The sequence below is a fragment of the Python bivittatus genome, unplaced genomic scaffold (assembly GCF_059951505.1).
Source record: "Python bivittatus isolate LINGU-HERP-01145 unplaced genomic scaffold, Pbiv_v1 ctg000180_np1212, whole genome shotgun sequence".
Classification (NCBI taxonomy): Eukaryota; Metazoa; Chordata; class Lepidosauria; order Squamata; family Pythonidae; genus Python; species Python bivittatus.
In genome coordinates, this window is record NW_028277047.1 from 746762 (window position 1) to 765076 (window position 18315).

The 18315-nt window shown below is 58.1% G+C and overlaps 1 protein-coding gene across 1 annotated transcript; it reads left to right on the top strand.

Annotated features, from left to right (window-relative positions):
- LOC103058241 (unconventional myosin-Ie-like) lies at nt 1-18161 on the top strand. The gene is made up of 28 exons (XM_088137119.1): nt 1-239; nt 4824-4961; nt 5210-5299; nt 6070-6164; nt 6254-6341; nt 6455-6544; nt 7160-7291; nt 7450-7584; nt 8273-8405; nt 8624-8820; nt 9347-9427; nt 9722-9808; nt 10261-10347; nt 10806-10973; nt 11061-11146; nt 11516-11597; nt 11933-12039; nt 12805-12903; nt 13129-13273; nt 13452-13566; nt 14375-14544; nt 14815-14960; nt 15247-15393; nt 15807-15964; nt 16094-16174; nt 16536-16719; nt 17070-17251; nt 17462-18161. The coding sequence occupies exons 1-28, from the start codon at nt 237-239 to the stop codon at nt 17536-17538; spliced, it is 3303 nt and encodes a 1100-aa protein (XP_087993245.1). The 5' UTR covers nt 1-236; the 3' UTR covers nt 17539-18161.
- Nucleotides 18162-18315: the final 154 nt, after the last annotated feature.

Consider the following 18315-nt stretch of genomic DNA (forward strand, 5'->3'; position numbering starts at 1 on the left):
CCGAAACTCAACCCGGAGCGCCTACCTGTCGGAGCCCGTCCGGCCGCGTCGGGAAGCAGCCGCCAGCCGCGCTTTGTCTGCCGCTCCGGGCCGGGGAGCCGTCCGCCGCGCGCGCCCTCCCTCCCAGCCCCGGGCAGGGGCTTCAGCGGCGAGGCTCCCGGGGGGGCCGCGATGGACCCTTGACCGCCCCCTCCACCTGCGAGAGGCGCGCCGAGGAGCGCAGCCGCGCTGGCACCATGGTGAGTCGGCCGCCGGGGGCTCGGGGCCCCTGCGGGGAGGGGAGGGGAGGGGAGGGGGCTCACCCTCTCCGGCCGCTGCTGTCGCGGGCGCCGGGCGCGGGGGCAGGGGCAGGGGCAGGGGCCGAGCCGCGGAACCGGCCGCGCTTCCCCGGACGCCGCCTGAGCCCCGCCGCCGACCGGGGCCCCGCCGCGTCTGCGCCGCCGGGGTGCCTCGCCCGCCGGAGACCCTCGCCCCTGGGGCGCTGCGCCGCCTCGCCTTCCGGGCCGGCCCTCGGGGCAGCCCGGCTCCGGAGCCGCCAGGCCGGTTTCGGCGTTCCCTTCCTGCTTTCGGGCCGGGGCTGAAGCAGCCGCCCGGGCAGCCCGTCCGTCGCGCTCTCCCGGTCGGTCGCTGCCGATGAGAGTCGCGATCGCGCAGCGGCCGTCCGCAGCGCTCGGCTGCCCGCTTCCGCGGGGCGGGCGCTTTGGGGTCGCAGAGGGGCCCTTGAGGCCATCCAGCCCACCCCGCGCAGGACCAGAATCCCGTTGAGAGCCTCTCTCGGCCCCTCTTGCTTGCAGCGGCTTACGAGAAAAGCTCGCCGGGCTTTGCCCAGAGCCCTTCTGAAGTTAAGGTCTGTAGTACTGCGCCCCCCACCCCCCTTGCAGCGAAGGAAGGGGATTCATCCGAGAGGAGAAAGTTGCATCTTCAACTAGAGCCGATCGATCAGCTCTTTCGATACTCGGTATTTGGGGCAAAGTCCCCGTGGTCCTGTGCCATTGATTATGCTGGCACAGACTGATGGGATTTGAAGTCCCAAACTTCTGGAGAGGGCACTCAACTTCCATCTTGGATCGGAGACATTTTACCCCCTCGGGGCCCAAATCTCTGCAATGTGAAGCGCAGAATCTCCAGTTTCATCATTCAAGAGAAATGGAGCAAATGTAGGGAAGGTCTTGTCTGATGAATGAGTGACATGGGGGGGGGGGAGGCCGAGTTTTCCCCACTTCTGAGTCTGTCTGGCTCACTCCACAACAGGAGCCCCGCTCTTGCTTTACGGGAATTCTGGGAATTGGACCAATAAAGTACCCCGAGCATGTGCAAAGCGCCTTCCTTTACTAGGCTCTGTGCAATGAGATGTGGAGGCTGACGCTGGGGGAAAGGATTGTTTCAATCAGTCTGCAAATATTTTGGGGACAGAAAACATGTACCAGAGGAAACATGGCAACCTTTTTTTTCTCCAGATTATTTCCCCCCCCCCCCCAAAACTTATTTCCAGAAGATTTGGATTTTTCTGCTTTGGGTCCCTGAATCCTGGTGGGGGGGCGCGATGGGATACCTGGCGGAAGGTGTCTGGCTGGGAAAATTGGTGCCGTGACTCCCTAAGGAAGAGGCTCTCCTCTTGCTTCCTGCCCCGTCCTCTGGCGCGAAGCAAAAGCCATTTTCCCTCTGCCCTGCTTAGCTAATGTTTACCTGCTTGGTCTGCCGGGAGTTTGACACCAGCGGAGGGCGCATGCGCGGGAGGTGACGCGCCACCCTGTCCAGCCAGGTTGGACGAAATTATACAGGATGAGGCACGAGGCTGAGATGGCCTGGAATGCCTGCCCACGGCCTGACTCACCACGCAAAGCGCCTGCCTTCCCGGTTTCTTCAGGGCCCTCCAGTTGGGGACAACTGGAGCAGCCGCCTCCAGTCTGATTCAGAAGGGCGAGGCCTCGCCCACGGGCCTGCAGCCAGGCAGCGGGTGTGCGCTTGCACGCCTGCAAGGGTTCACACGTGGCTTCTTCACTGCGGTGGGACGGGCGGACCCAGCCGCTGGGTTTGCCCAGCCCATCCAATTTTTGCAGTCACGTTATTCCCGTCGCTGCCTCTTCCTCGAAAGCCGACTCGGTTCATTTGGAGCCCAGGTCCCAAGGATCCCACCAGGAAGCCCGCAGTCTTGTCTTTCGGTTGCTCGTGGTTAAAAATCCACTGTGCGTTTCATCTGGCCGTCTTTCTGCTACCAGATGCCATTATTACGATGATCATTCAGCAAATACTGGTGGTTTAAGATCAAGTTCAAGCTTCGTTCTCAAAGCCTAAGGAGTGCCAAAATATCATTGTAATATGCATGTCATGTCGTTCCAAGCAAAGGGGTTTTTTTATAAGCCGAATATGGCGAGGTTGAGTAATTTTGTCAGCTGTTTTGACAATTCTGCTGTGACTATGGGGAAAACTTTTGCTGGTTCATGCTATAATCTTTGTATTCCAATAGTTAAGTCCTCCTCCTCCTCCTCCTCCTCCTCCTCCTCCTCCTGCTTTATGCAACTCTGCTTCCTGGACATACTTGCAATATATTCCCTCCTGTATCTAAGATTATCCACTTCTGCGGAATTTTGGCTTGGAAACCAGAGAGGGGTTTTCTGCTCTTTCTTCCCTAAAGGCAAATCAGGCCTGAGAGCAGAATTTCTACCTGGCCTGCAAGGGTGGCTGTCGGTGTGCTGAAAAGTTTGAGTCGTTGGCTCCCAAACTCCGGACCCAGAGAAGCCCCACGTTCTGCATTGCCCTGGGGGGTAGGGGAAGCCAAGGGGATCCCCCCCTCATTCCTGCGTGGCACATTTAAGCCAGGCAGGTTTGTTGGGCGTACAGTCCTCACCGCAGAGTGGCGCAGGGTGGGGTCTTGTTAGCCCTGCAAATACTAACAAGTATTTTGCATTCTTTTCCGCGGCCTGGAATGTGGAGAACGGACACGGCAACCTTGTTTGCTGCAAAGCATTTAGGTTTGTCAAGTGAACTGACGTCGCACGCTTCCCCGCTGGGAGCTGCTGCTTCTGTGGGCTTTTTGGGGTGGGTGGTGGTGGGGAGAAAGGTTTTCTGTGGTCTCCTCCTCTTCCTCCTCCCTCTCGCCACCGTTGACATCCAGCCAGGGAGAACCCAACCCAAATGAATGCAGGAGAAGCCAGTTTCCCAAGCGCTACGAACAACATCCCCGCCCGGGTTGTGCAAAGGCGCAGACAACTCATCCCCAGCCTGGAGCAAAGAAACTAAGGAGCGTAAGAAAAGGAAGGAAAAAGAGACATGCAGAAAACCGAGGAAGGGCTGCGTATCTTTCACCGGCTCCAGCGAGCTTCGCACAGCAGATTTACCCTCTTTGACACTTTCACCCCTTTGCTAGGCTGGCCGTGACCATGCTCAAAAGTTTCCCTTCCCACAAGGCACCCTGACCCGGAATAGCCCCAGCTGAGCTTGGGAGGCTGTGTGAATGCACCTGGCTCGGCTTCCCTGGACCCAGTTAGGTGTGCTGTGTGAACGCAGCCCCAGAGACCATCCAAGGGGGCCAGGGCGTCGCTGTCTTTAAGGTGGCCGAAGGGGGAGAGAGTGGGACGTGTTCCACTGTCCTTTTGTTGGGGCTGGATTCAACCCGGGGTAGCTCCCCGATTTGGTTGGGTGGGCCAGGCACCCGTCCCCCCACCAACCCAGGCGTGCTTCCATTGCCGAACGGTGGAATTCGAACTCTGCTCCTGAGCTCGTGGCACATTAGACATTGTGGGGGGATGAGGGTGCCCCTCTCTTTGGCACAATCTCTCTCCATTCCGGGCACCGAACAGTCAATTGGCCTGCCGTCGTCCAAGCGCCCGGCTTCCTCCCGGCTGGTCGCTTGGCAACTCCGGACCGGCATTGTCTTTGCTGGCTAGGCTAGAACAAAACTTAGCAACCGTCTTTGGGAAAGTTGGTGTGGGGGGGGGATGTGCCCCGAAAGGCCACCCAGGTTTTGTGGTGCGCGAGAGATCGCCCGTCTCTGAACGTGGGGCGACGGGGAGCGTAACGGGGCCAGCCCAGAATCCCCAAACTCACCCCCAGCCCCACCCACAAGCCCCACTGCAAAAATGGCTGAAAGGCCAGTAAGAAATCAAACTCTGCGAACTCCGAGCCCCCCCCCAGCCCTCCCCCTGGAGCTTTTCGCCCGTCCGGCGGGCTCAGCCAAAGCCTCCAGATCTCAGCCCTGCCATGCTAATGAATGGCAAGTATTTTTAGCCAGCTCCTCCGCTGAAACCCAAAATTTCCTGGAAGCTGTTCCTTGCGATGGCAACCTGTTCTTTTTTGGGGCTAAGGCGAAAGTGGTTTGTTTGTTTTGCTGGCGGCTTTGGCCGTAATTTATCGCTAAACGTGGCTAAACAGGTTTTTGGAACGGCAGGGTGCTGGAAGGTTTGGAGGCTGCCGACCGCTGGCGCTGGCCCCTCCGTCCCATCTGGAGGCTGGGAAAAATGTTAGCGGTAGGCTTGGAGTCTGTACCCCTTGCCCCCCCGAAGATCGGAAGACAGATGTGACTTGCAAGGACCGTCCAGCTGTGGGCTTAAAGTACCAGCACCCTTCACTTTTTAAATTTTTCTTGGAGTTCGGCCATTTCTTTCCTCGGCTTTCAAGGGGTTGCCCAGTTCTGTCTAGATCAATATTTCCCAACCTTGCCCACTTGAAGAGGGGTGGACTTCAACTCCCAGAATTCCCCAGCCAGCATGGGGAATTCTGGGAGTTGAAGTCCACCCCTCTTCAAGTGGCCAAGGTTAGGAAACACTGGTCTAGACAGGGGGAAGGCGAGGACCCCCCCTCCATGATTCGTTCTTGCTTTTCAGGGCAGCAAACAGCGATACCACTGGCAGATGCAAAACGTCAAGCAGAGCGGGGTGGACGACATGGTCCTGCTCTCCAAGATCCACGAGGACGCCATCGTGGAGAACCTCCGCAAGAGGTTCATGGACGACTACATCTTTGTATCCCTTCCTGCGCCCAGGGCGGTGGGGATGGAGGAGGGGGGTCCCCAGGGAATTGGCCGTTGGGCACCCCTCGGGGTGGCGCGGTAGAGCCTCCATGCCCAGGAGGAGTCTTATCTCTGGCAGGAAGCCCAGGGGAAGGGGTGCTGCGGGAAGTGAGGGGCTGGACCCTCGGCGGCCCACAGCCGCTGACCTCAAGGCAGCTCCGGCCGCCTTTCCGTGGCACCCCTTAACTCGGAACCGGAAAGACGTACATCGGCCCGGTCTTGATTTCCGTGAACCCCTTCAAGCAGCTGCCGTACTTCACGGATCGCGAGATCGATATGTACCAGGGAGCGGTAAGTGCGGGCCGGGGGCCTGCTGGCACTGACGCGGCCCCTGCGGGCCATGCGCAGAGTTCCTTTTCTGCCTTCTGAGAAAAGAAGCGATCCTGCAACTCAGTTTGCAAACCTCTCTTGAGAGGGACTTTCTTTTGGGCTAAAATCGGCGCATCCTCTTCCCTTTTTCAACCCCCCCCCTCTTCTCGGCCACCTTCCTGCTTTTTCGTGGCCAAAAGCCTCATGGAGGACTTGCAGGCGTTGCACGGACAGAGGGTGCCAACGAGCTATCAAAAGCGTCAGAGGCCATAAACATTCAAGCGGTAACCACACTCCTTGTTGGAGGAGAATTCTGATTTTTCTAGGGCAGCGTTTGTCAACCTTGGCCACTTTAAGATGTGTGGACTTCAACTCCCAGAATTCCCCAGCCAGCCATGCTGGCTGGGGAATTCTGGGAATTGAAGTCCACATATCTTAAAGTGGCCAAGGTTGACAAACATTGATCTAGGGAGAACTGCAGCCCTTAAAGGCCTCCAATTAAACCCTTCCCAGCCCTGGAATTCAATCCTACCGTTGCTCCAGTGCTGAGCGGAAAAAAGACAGAGGTGTGCCCTCCAGATGTGGGGTGCCTCTGCTCCCAGAACGGCCACTGGGATCACGGGCACCGAAGCCTAACCGAACAGCAGAGCTTCCAGGTTGGGTCAGGCTGGACCAGATGACCTCTAGGTGCCCCACCCACTCTGGGATGCCATGATTCTGGCCAGGAGTTGCCCAGTGTGTTCCTCTCGCAGGCCCAGTATGAAAATCCCCCCCACATCTACGCACTGGCGGACCAGATGTACCGCAACATGTTGATCGACAGCGAGAACCAGTGTGTCATCATCAGGTGAGGCTGGGGGGCATCTGCGGGGTGTGTGTGCCAGGGGTCTGTTGAAAGCTCATTTCGGGGTCTGATTCCTCCCTTTCCTCTCCTAGTGGGGAGAGCGGAGCTGGCAAAACCGTGGCTGCCAAATACATCATGAGTTACATCTCCAAGGTGTCCGGCGGAGGGCCCAACGTTCAGGTAGCCGTTGCTCTGACGCCAAATAACCCCCACCCCGTTCCCACCGGCCCAGCCTTGGTTTGGCTGGCAGCGGGGCAGAGGGTCCCGTGTGAAGCTGCCCGTTTTCATTCCAGCACGTAAAAGATATCATCCTGAAGTCCAACCCGCTTCTGGAGGCGTTTGGGAACGCGAAGACAGTGCGAAACAACAATTCAAGCCGATTTGTGAGTGCCGGGGAGAGATCTGGCGGATCCTAAATCTTAGACATTCCGGTCCCAGTTGCCGTCATAAGTCGAGGACTATCCTGTCCATAAACAAGAAAAAAAACCCATCTGGTTCTCCAGAAATTGAATTATAGAGCAGTTCTCTTTTAAGGAATGATGGTATATGAGGGCGCATTGAATAGGTGGGATTTCTTTATGTCCAGATGTAATTTCAGTGAGTCAGGTTTCCTTTGAATTTATCTTCTGGTGACTCAATGGATACGTCCCAGGACTTTTCTCAGAAACATCGTGGAACATTTGACTGTTGTCTTCCTCCAAGGGGTTTTTCTGTCTTTCCAATCCAAAATACTTCCCCAGGATCTCCTGGTGGTCCCTCAACCAGGTCTGGCCCGATGGAGCTTTTTGAGATCGGCACACTCAAGCAAGTGCTGCCCCCTAGTGCGTCGGGTTCCAATTACAGGGTCCAAAGGGACCAGTAAATGCCTCACCCACAACCACAAACTTAGGCAGAGCGGGTGAAAATTACGGACGTGCAGCAGAAAAGGGTCCCCTTCAGCATTGGGAGCAGGGGGGGTGCGAAAGGGGGAAATTTAAGAACACTCCGTTTTCCCCCAGGGCAAATATTTTGAGATCCAGTTCAGCCGCGGTGGGGAGCCGGACGGAGGCAAAATCTCCAACTTCCTGCTGGAGAAATCTCGCGTGGTCAGCCAGAACCCTGGCGAGAGGAACTTTCACATCTATTACCAGGTGAGCGTGCCCCCATGGAGCGTGACCCTAACCCTCTGGATGTGTTCGACTCCCATCCCCATCATCCACACCCTCGCCCACGGCCGTCGGTTCTGGACACCCTGATCAAAATGCTGCGTTTTCAACCTGCCGCTTCTGTTCCCCTTGTCTGGACGCAGCTGCTGGAGGGAGCCAGCCCGGAGCAGCGGGAGAATTTGGGGATCACCAGCCCGGACTACTACTACTACCTCAACCAGTCAGCGGCGTATAAGGTGGACGACATAAACGACCTGCAGGAATTTCAGGAGACTTTGGTAGGGACACGTGGCTCGACGTGCTGCTGGTGGGGGACGTTTTCACCCAAAGCGTCTCAGCCTTCCAGGGAAACGCACCCGGACGTTGTTTGAAAAATGGGCTGGGGGGGCATTCTTCAACCCCCCTGTCCACCATCCTGGACTACGCCCCCCATGATCCCTGCCCACCTCCTTGCTAGCGGGGCCTGATGGAACCGTAGTCCAGAAGAGGCTGCTCTGAGGTTAGAAGGGAAGAAGCAGATTTAAAAAGAAGCCTCCGTCAGTCAGACCTTGAACATTTCTCCTGTAATATTTGACTCGGAGGAACTCCTTCCTCTGGGGCAAGGCCCATGGGGACTGGGGCAGGGAATCGTGCCCCTCTGCTGCGTATGCAACAAAGCTGGTTTGGCTCCCCGGGCACAGAGGGGACCCCAAGGGGCTCCCAGTCTGCACTAAAAATGTAAGAAGCAAAGAGGAACCCAGTTTTGCTGTTCAGGGAGTGGCTAGGGCTGGCGTGGCATCTGTTCAAAAGCAACGTTTACCAACATAAACTACCAGGCTGAAAGGGGAGTGGAGCCGCTGAGCCTTTGCCCAGGGCCCGCGACGTTTGGGTTGGCTTCGCTCTCGCTGTGCCGCGGGGGAGCCCCGTTTTCACGTGGTGGATGTCTTCCTCCTCCTCCTCCTTCTCCTCCTCCTCCTCCTCCTCCAGACAGCCATGGAGGTGATTGGCCTCTCGGAGGAAGAGCAGGCCCTGGTGCTGCAGATTGTGGCTGGCATCCTGCATCTGGGCAATATCACCTTCCGAGAGTCGGGCAACTACGCCGTGGTGGAGAGCGAGGACTGTGAGTCTGGGCAGCGTGACTGGCTTCAGCCGAGAGCGGTGGGGTGGTGGGCTTTGCAGAGGGTCCCAATCAGGGGCTCTGGGCAAGGCAGGGGCCACGGCCACTGAGGAATGGCTGAGGGCCCCACAGGGCGTGCCCTCCTCTGCCCTTTTGGGCTGGGTGGCCGAAGATCAGGGAAGGACATGGCCAGTTCAGCTGCTGCTCCATCCCTCCTGCAGTCCTGGCCTTCCCGTCCTACCTCCTGGCCGTCGACCAGCAGCGCCTTCAAGAGAAGTTGACCAGCCGCAAGATGGACAGCAAGTGGGGCGGCCGGCAGGAGGTCATCGACGTGACCCTGAACGTGGAGCAGGCCAACTTCAGCCGAGACGCCCTTTCCAAAGCCCTCTACGCTCGCCTCTTCGACTACCTGGTGGATGTGAGTTGCCGGCCGGGCCCCAACCAGCCCCCCAGGGGCATCTCTGAAGCCAGGGCGTCAGGTTTAGCTGCTGTGCGAATACGGGCGGCGAGCACCCATGGGCCGTGGCAGTGCGGCTCTCGCGAGACGGGGAGAAAGAGCAAGCTGTCGGTCGCTGCCCCTGGCCGACCTCGCCACCCCGCTTGGAAGAAAGCCGCTTGGGTGGGGTTGCCAGGAAAACTGCCTGGGGGGTGGCACGGGGTCGCCAGGCGTCTGATTCAGAGAGATTGGTGGCAGAATAGCCTGTGTGGCTTTGGGGAGCAGTGGCGGGCCTGGCAGTCGCCGCAAAATTCTCCCTGCAAATTCTCCCGGCTGTTTCTCCCTGAATGCAGACTTTCTGACGGAGGGGAACTCCAGGTGCGCTTCAGCTGGAAAGCGACCTTCCCTGTCTGCCGGAGGAAGAGTCTACCCCTCTTTTGTTCCTCGTTTTCTCCCCCTTTTTTCCTGTTGCCCTCCTCCCCACGCACTCTCTTGCTCCCTCTTCCAGGCTGTCAACAAGGCGATGCAAAAGGAGCATCAGGAATATAACATCGGCGTCCTTGACATTTACGGCTTTGAAATTTTCCAGGTAAACCTGTAGCGCGGCTCCCTCCATTTCCTGGGTCCCCAGACGGGGAACAAGAGATCTTCCCACAGAAACGTCTTCTCTGGGACGTCCTGCCCGTCACAAATGGTCACTTGAAGTTCAGAGTTCATCAATTTAATCGATCGAGCGGGTGCCACAAGAGGGGCACTGTTGCAAAGCAGCCCGGCTGGGCAAACACGACATCTTGCCTGGTTGCACGCGTTTGGGAGCTGAATTTGGGGAGCTCAGCGTGGCATCTGGCGTGGCCGGTCTGAGGTGCCCATTCTCTCCTTCCAGAAAAATGGCTTCGAGCAGTTCTGCATCAACTTTGTGAACGAGAAGCTGCAGCAGATTTTCATCGAGCTGACCCTGAAGGCTGAGCAGGCGAGTGCCTTTTTTGCAACCCGGGATCGCTTTGCACTTGGTTGGCCGCGGGCTGGGGGCAAACGTTGGACGGCGCAGGATGCTAGTCGGTCGGTCCCCTCGGAGGCTCTGCGGAGTGGATTTAGGAAACAGAAAGCAAGGAGCTGGATTCCAGAACTAATAACCTCCTTCTCAGTAATGGCTAGACGTACAACAAATGTCCACTTTATGGCGATCGTTGACAGTTCCTTGAGAAAACAAACGGCTGTGTAAAGTCATTCGTGATCCGGGGACTTCAGTGGGAGAGAACCGTAGATGGTCAAGGAGGATTGGCCGGGGCTGGGGACATCACGAACTCACAGCCACACGGAGACTCGTGTCTCTTTTTCTATCAATTTCTCCCTGTTTTATTCCTTCTCCCGTTCTCTGTCTCCCTCCTGTCCGTCTCGCAACCATCCCACTTCGGTCTGCAGGAGGAATATGTTCAGGAGGGCATCCGGTGGAACCCCATTGACTATTTCAATAACAAAGTTGTGTGCGACCTGATCGAAAACAAAGTGGTGAGCGAAAACCCGCCTTCCCCATGTAGACCTTATTTATTTAAACCACTATGGGTATGGCCCCGCTCCCCTCCGTTCTCGGTGGCTGAAAGGAACGCTAAAAACTTTTCGATTCTTTGCCGGGCTGAATTCCTTGCAAGGTGCCTGGATTTTATCGTCTGAGATGGTCCGAAGGAGGGTGTTTAAGGAGATGTGAGGGTCCTGACCTACCCAGGGAAAAAAGGATTTTGATTTTTTTTTTTTTTAAATTTTGGAGGAGAGGAAAATATTACCAGATTGCTTTAAATCTGCAGTGGAAACGTGCCACTTCTGGGTTTGCACAGTAATTTTTGCATGGTTTTGCAGGGGGAGAAAAAGACTTCCAAAGCACAGGAGAATCAGACAGGACTGCGGGGAGGAGGCAGAATTCCTTTGCTCCCTGCCTTTTATCTTGCTTTTCTCTTCCTTGCCCCCCCCAGAATCCCCCAGGACTCATGAGCATCCTCGACGACGTCTGTGCCACCATGCACGCCAAGGGCGAGGGGGCCGACCACACCTTGCTGCAGAAGCTTCAGTCGGCGCTCGGCACACACCCCCATTTCAACAGCTGGAACAAGGGCTTCGTCGTCCATCACTACGCTGGCAAGGTAAGGGCTCGGGGCGCCCCATAGGAGCCCGTGGGGACCACCCCGGGGCCAGCTGGACTTCAAGCAGCCCGTTTCCTGGCTCTGCAGGTGTCCTACGACGTGGAAGGATTCTGCGAGCGCAATCGGGACGTCCTGTTTACGGATCTCGTTGAGCTGATGCAGAGCAGTGAAATGTGAGGGCCCGTGTGTGTGTTGGGGGGGGGGGTTGCAAGACTTGATGGTCCCTAGAGCAGTTCTCTTCCTGCCCCTTTTCCTAAACCTTGGTTCTGCTCCAGTCTTCTTCACCTCTGTCCAAACAGCGCATCTCTGGAGGGAGGTGTTGCAGCTGAAGGACCCTTTTGAAGCCCACCTCTCTCCCCCCCACAAAATGGGAACTTTCAAGAGCCGATTTCCTCAGCCAGGGTGGGAGGAGGTCTGAAAAAAGAGGCAGGGAAGTGCTTGGAGTGTTAATAACGCCCCACGCGAGGCGCCCACCGGGCTCTGCGGGCGATCGCTCCCTCCCGGGGCACTAAAGTTCGCTGCTTCTCCGCCTCTCCTTCCAGCCCGTTCATCCGAGACCTCTTCCCCGAAAGCCTCAGCATGGAGAAGAAGGGGCGCCCGACCACGGCAGGCAGCAAGATCAAGGTATGGGGGGCACAGGCAAGGAAGGGAGCCCCTTGGCAACTGCGGGAGTGGGAGAAATGCAGACCCTCCTCAGTGCCGCTGGCCAGGGAAGGAAGGAACCCTTTTGCTCTTTGGGAAACTATTTGCACGTACAGTGATGGTGACTAGCGGCAACCTGGTCTTTCTTCTCTTCTCCTTCTCTTCTCCTTCCTCTTCCTCTTCTGCCTCCTCCACCATCTCCTTCCTCCTTTTCCTTTTCCTTCTCCTCCTCCTCCTCCTCTCCTTCTCCTTCTCTCTTTCTTTCCTTTCCTCCTTCCTCCTCCTCTCCTTCTCCTTCTCTCTCCTTCCCCCCAAAGAAACAAGCCAACAGCTTGGTGAGCACGCTGATGAAGTGCAGCCCCCATTACATCCGATGCATCAAGCCGAACGAAACCAAGAAGCCTCGAGACTGGGAGGAGAGCCGGTGAGGAGGCGCCTGTGGGGTCCCGGGCCCAGAGGGAGCGCGGGAGGGGGCTGCCCTATAGTTTTGCCCAATCCTTAAGGCCGGGGACACCTGGACTCTCAACCCCCGGGGGATCCAGTGCTGCTGTTCCCCCCAATCGGGCGCCCTCCCTCCACTGTTCCGGCCACTTTGGCTGCTCCCCCACCCTCTGCCAGAAACCCCGCTCGCTGGGGACGATGGCAGTTGGAGTCCAAGATTGCAGGAGAGATGCCCGGGAAGGTTACTTTCTGGGTCGCCGGCTGTGATTCTCCCATCTTGGCGTACTGGTGGGGCAAGGGGGTGCCAGCACTTGCGCCCTCCTTGAGAGGAGCTCCGTTGCCAGTCCCGCTGGGCAAAGAAATGCTGCGAAGTAGCTTAAGGAGGAGTGGATCAATTCTTGCCAAGGGAGAGGTCGATCCGCCATGATAGCTGAAAACGAAGGAGCCTCCACACGCAGAGGCAGTATATCCCTGAAGATCTGGCAGGGAGGAATCACCACGGAGGCTTCACAGCCCGCCTGCAAGCTTCACCAGGAGCCCTCGGCTGCCTGCTGACGGAAGGAAGAAATTAACTCTGACCCCGCGTGAAAAGGAGCAACCCGCTTCCCATTATATCAACCAGGATTGCTTAAAATGCATGTAGAGGGAGCCGCCTCCCGCAGGGACCCGCTATTTGCGTCGTGGGTGATGGCAGCAAGGGAGCAGGGCGGGGGCTTCAAAGACCCCTCAATTTTTGCATCCTTCCCAGGGTGAGGCATCAAGTGGAATACCTGGGGTTGCAAGAGAACATCCGGGTGCGCCGGGCCGGGTACGCTTATCGGCGCGTTTTCCAGAAATTCCTCCACAGGTGAGAGCCGCGTTCCGGCCTCCTGGCAGCCCCTCACTCACCCCGAAAATGTACTTCTTCGGCCCGCTCGCCCGCCTTTCGCCGAAGCTCGATCCGCCGGGCACCCTCTGAGGAACAGCTCTCTGTCCCGTGGTGCCAGGCTCAGAGATCCCTTTGGCATTTGGGGCGGCACCCGAGGGGGTCCACCAGTCCGGGGAGTCTCCCCTCCTCCTCTCCTTTGCTCAGGTATGCCATCCTGACGCCGGAGACGTGGCCCTCCTGGCGCGGGGACGAGAGGCAGGGCGTGGTGCACCTGATGAAGTCCGTCAACATGGACCTCGACCAGTTCCAGCTGGGACGCACCAAGGTGTTCATCAAAGCCCCCGAATCGGTGAGCGCGAGGAACCAGTCAGGGAACGCGGGCAACTGGCGTCGAAGAAAACAGTGACATGCGGAGAGACGCCTTGGGGAGGGACGTTGTGCATTTCGACCCCTTCGCCCTCTTGCCTCGTGGTCACACCAGGCCTCGCCGTGTGAGATTTCCCTCTTCCTCTTTGTTCTCCCTGCAGCTTTTTCTTCTGGAGGAGATGCGGGAGAGGCGCTACGACGGCTTCGCCCGGGTGATTCAGAAGGCCTGGCGCAAACACGTGGCTGTCCGTAAAAACATGCAGATGAGAGAGGAAGGTGAGCCGCCGGACGCCCAGCCAGCCAGCCCTGCGCACTGGGACGGGTGGCTGGCAGGCAAAAGAGGCCGTGCGTTTGCCAGGCTGCAGCCAAACAGCCGGGGGCACCCCGCACTGCGGCACCTTGCGCAGACCACCGGGAGAGGAGCCAGATGTTGGGCCGACGGGGCCCTCATCTTTTCCCAGATGCGTCAGCTACCTTTCTGCTTTGCTGGTGCTGTTTTTGGTATTTTAATGTAAAGCGAGATTCCCACCATCGGGCTAATAGCTGCTGAAAGGTCCTCTGAGAGGAGCGGGGGGCTTTAAATATTTTACCACAATCATCATGGTCTGCCACTAGTTTGCACAAAGCTCACTGAAGGGGGCTGGACAGAGCCGCATCCTACGAGCCCTCGGGTTTACACCGCAGTTCCCAAAACGTGGTAGAACAGAGGATGCTGGTTTTGGGGCTGAGATGGCCCAGAGGTGAATGCCTTCGTCCCACCCTTTCCTCCAGTCCCAGTGGGGGCCTTAGAAATGCTCCCCCCCCCCGAGGCTAAGGGGAGGAGAAATGGCTGAATCCTCCCCCTCATTTCTCTCCTCTGCAAAAGTTGGGTGCTGAATTCAACGTTGGGTTTGTCCAAGCGCAGTGACCAACCTGAGCCACCAGAGGGCAGCATTTCCCCTGCCCTTTGGAGCAGCCCATCTCCTCCTCCTGCAGAGGAACGGGGGCCCGGCGGCCTCTGAGCACGCGAAGAGGGGCTTACACCTTGCGCCCCGAGCCAACTGCAGCAGGGCCTCACCCGGATTTTTTCCACCTCCCCGCAAAGCTTCCAACATCGTCCTCAACAAGAAGGAGCGCCGTCGCAACAGCCTGAATCGCAACTTCATGGGAGACTACATCGGCTTGGAGAACCACCCTGAGCTCCGACGCTTTCTGGGCCGGAGGGAGCGCGTCGACTTCGCCGATACCGTCACGAAGTATGACCGGCGCTTCAAGGTGAGCCGTGCGTGGCTGGGTCTCGCTGCTTAACTGTTGCCTCCCATCGCCTGGCAGATAGGCAATTCCTGCGGCTGGAGGCTCTACACCAGAGCTAGCAAGGTGTTTCACGGCAGAATTGGGCCTCCCTCCCCCAGGAGGCCTCGGGCAGCTGCTCTCTCGGGTGTTGGGCTGGAGGGCCCCTGGCTGCAGCTGCGTGTTGCCCCTCTGAAGCACCACCTGGCGCTCTTGCCGGCTGGGGGTGCCAACTCTTCCCCGTTCCTCTGGCAGACGGTCAAGCGGGACCTGATCCTCACCCCCAAATTCCTCTACCTGATCGGCCGGGAGAAGGTAAAGCAGGGGCCCGACAAAGGGGCCATTAAGGAGGCCCTGAAGAGGCAAATCGAGGTGGAAAGGATCCAGTCGGTCTCCCTCAGGTGAGCGGGGAGGATCGGGAACGGGGCACGGGGTGCCTCTTCGACAGGTGGGAGTCAAAGGCCTTCCTGAGCCACTTGGCATCTGGGGAGGGGGCTGGAACTCCCTCCCGCTGGGCAACCTGAGATCCCCAGAGGTTGGCAGATGTTCCTCCTCCCAGTTCTTCAGCCAGCCCCAGCGTGATTCCCCCAGGCCGTGGCCCCGGCCCCTTCTTGGTGCTTATGGGGGGGCAATGCAAATAGGACACAGGTCCCCCGCCCCCTCCTGACTGCCCCCGGGTCCCTTTAGCACCCTGCAGGATGACTTCATCATCATCCATGAGCCCCAGTACGACAGCGTCCTGGAGTCCGTCTTCAAGACGGAGCTTCTGAGCCTGCTCTGCAAGCGGTACGAGGAAAGGACCCAGAAGCAGTTGCCCATCAAGTTCAGCAACCAGTACGTAGCAGCCTTCCTGCCAGGCTCCTCTCCCCCAAGGCTTCCGGGGTAGACTCCTCCTGGACATGGAGGATTTTTCCACGGCTCGTTAGGGCTGGTTAAGGAGAGAAAAATTGTTACGGTGGATGAGGCAAACTCACAGCCCAGTTCCTCTTGGAGCTGCTTTGGCCAGTCTCCCCAGAAGTAGGGTGGGACCTCACAGCAACATGGATGGGAGACCATGAGGAAATCCCAAGTCAAAAAACACCCCAGAAAGCAGCAGTGGCAAACTGCTTAGCGGTTACAAGGATTGAGGTCTTGAACCCAACCCTCATTTGCCACTCTGACCTGAGAAAGGCAGGACCCCAGTTTCTGCACCGCAGACCTTGCCTCGTCCTCTGAATCCCACCCCCGTCTCTGCATCTCCCTCCCAGGCTGGAGTTCAAGGTGAAGAAAGATGGCTGGGGACCCTGGGGAGCGGCCGGCTCCCGCCAGATCCAGTTCCAGATCTGCCAGGGGGATCTGGCTCTGCTCCGCACAAATGGGAAAGTCCTGGTGGTCAGCATCGGGCCCGGTCTGCCCCGCAATGCCCGTAAGTCCGGCGATGCGAGATTTGAGGCAGGAGGGAGGCTGAGCTCGTCTTCATCGCGAGTCCCTGATGGAGATCACGATGAACGGGGCTGCTGTCGGGCAGAGGATAAACATTTTGCAAAATTCCCAGGACCTAACCGGAAGGACACCCGGAAAAGCCGTTACTCTGGAGGAGGCCCCGCCCTCGGCTGGCACGCTCCAACCAGCGCAGGTAGCCGTTTCCTTGCCCGCTTCTGCTCCGTCGGGGTTGCCCGAGTGCCCCGATTTCACGGATTCTCATAAGCCAGCGTTTCCCAATCCAGGGCCCCTTGGAGAGACGGCCGACCCCTCTCAGAACCCCCAAAGTGACCCTCCTGGCTGGGGACTGACCCCCGGTTGGGAGGGGCTGTGCAGAAGCCAACAGCTGCCCCCAGACCCGGCGGGCTGGCTTCCCAGGATGACCGTTCAAAATGCCTCCTGGGTGTCTCTAGCATCTTTTGGCAGGGTGCCTGTGTCTGCTTTGCGGAGTTGCTGGACATGTGGCACTTGCCTTCCCAGCCCAAGGTGGCAGCTGACTTTCTCTTTCTCGGCAGGTTCGCAGTGGGGCCAGCGTGGCCGTGGGGCGAGGCCCTCCTTCCAGCACCGGCACTCCATGACCCGGCAAGCCAGCGTGGAGCAGCCCAGCCTGCCCCGCCAGGGTGCCAGCCCGCGTGCCCGAGCCTTTCCCGCTCAGCTTGACCTGGGCTTCATGAACGTCCCCGACCAAGGAGTAGCTGGGTGAGGGGGAGTCTTCCTTGGGGGGCTCAGCCACGCTCCTCCGAGGGTTCTCTTCCTTTTACCCCAGCTGGCCCTCCGTGGGGTTCACTGCCTTCAAGCAGGGACCTCGGAAGTTTTGCGCCCCAAGACTCAGTGCTTTGCTCACCTCTTCTGGGAGGCTGGGAACCGTGCTCTGCTGCTTCAGTCAGGGCACCGGGATGCCTCTCCAGGGCTGTGGGGCAATCTGGAGAGTGCTTCCTTGAAAGAGGGGCATTTTTGCCTTTTGCGTGCCAATGTCGAGGCGAGGCTGCCTGTTCCGGCAGAAAGTGAGACGGCCTGGAGCTGAGAGACCCCTTTTTCTGTCGTTGCAGCCTTCAGCGCCACCTGAGCAAGGAAACCAAGCCCATCCCGGGGGGAGGCCGGGCCAAGCCCACACCCAAGCCCAAACCCCAGCCGTGCCTTCCGCGGTGCAGGGCTCTGTACGCCTATGACGCGCAGGACACGGACGAACTCAGCTTCAACGCGAATGACTTCATCGAAATCATCAAGGAAGGTGACCCTTTTCTTTCCCAAAGCTCGAGCGCGTCCTTCAGCTCCTTGAGTCGGTGGGTGGGTCTTGAAAGAGACTACCAGGGAGTTGGCCCCTGGGGTCCCCAGAAGTAATCTAGCTGGGCTGGAGAGTGGGTCCAAGTCCAGGAACCTCTTCCGACAGCTAAACTTGTTTTTTTCCCGAGCGTCGCTAAGGTTGCCCTCCTCCTTCCAGATCCGTCCGGGTGGTGGGAAGGCCGCATCCGTGGCAAAGAAGGGTTGTTCCCAGGGAACTACGTGGAGAAGATCTGAAACCAAGGGCGTGACGGCCTTTCTCCTGCGCTGCGGGGGGGGACTGCCCGTGACTTCCGCCTGGTGGCTGGAAAAGACCCGGAGTTACCCCGCAGGACGCTGTGGTAGGGCAGCTGACCGACACCCGCAGGAGAGCGAAGAAAGGCACCTAGTTGACCTGGAGAGATTAGTACCCACTCCTCTGCGCCCCCTGAAAGCAGCCAAGATAACCCCCTTGCCTCGCCTTGTACTACGCAGGAACAAGGCTGTTTACGGCACACACCAACGGCATCCCGCTGTCCTAGAAGCCTCACCTGTGAATATCAGCCTGGTGGACCTTTAACACGGGGAGGCGGAATGGGTAGCTGGGGAAGGAAAAGAGCGCTCCACCCTCAAAACGCCTTAAAAGGCAGGGAAAAAAATGGGAGTTGCGTCACAGCACAAAGCCTTCAGCCAGCCTCCCTCGCAGGAGCTTGGGTTTCAAAATGTGCAACGACCCGAGGGCCTGGTGCCGTCCCCGTTTCCTGCCAACCCGTGCGAATCTGAAAGTCTTCTGAAAGAAAAGAACTGCAGTGGTGAAAACTTAGAAGCGGGCAGCAGAGGGAATGTAGAAAATACAAGTGAAATAAATTATGTACATCGAGGCCCTTTCTGAAAATGGGTTTTATTTGCAGCTGCATTAAAAAAAAAAAAATCACCTCGTTTTCCCTGGGAAAGGATTCCAGGACAAACATTTTCATAATTTGCATCGGGGCGAAACCCAGGTCACTATGGCTTCTTCAACAGACCATGATTAAG

Coding starts and splice junctions, on each gene's coding strand:
- LOC103058241 (XM_088137119.1), top strand. Junction 4,962..5,209: donor TCATGGACGACTACATCTTT/GTATCCCTTCCT, acceptor GGAACCGGAAAG/ACGTACATCGGCCCGGTCTT. Junction 14,545..14,814: donor AGTATGACCGGCGCTTCAAG/GTGAGCCGTGCG, acceptor TTCCTCTGGCAG/ACGGTCAAGCGGGACCTGAT.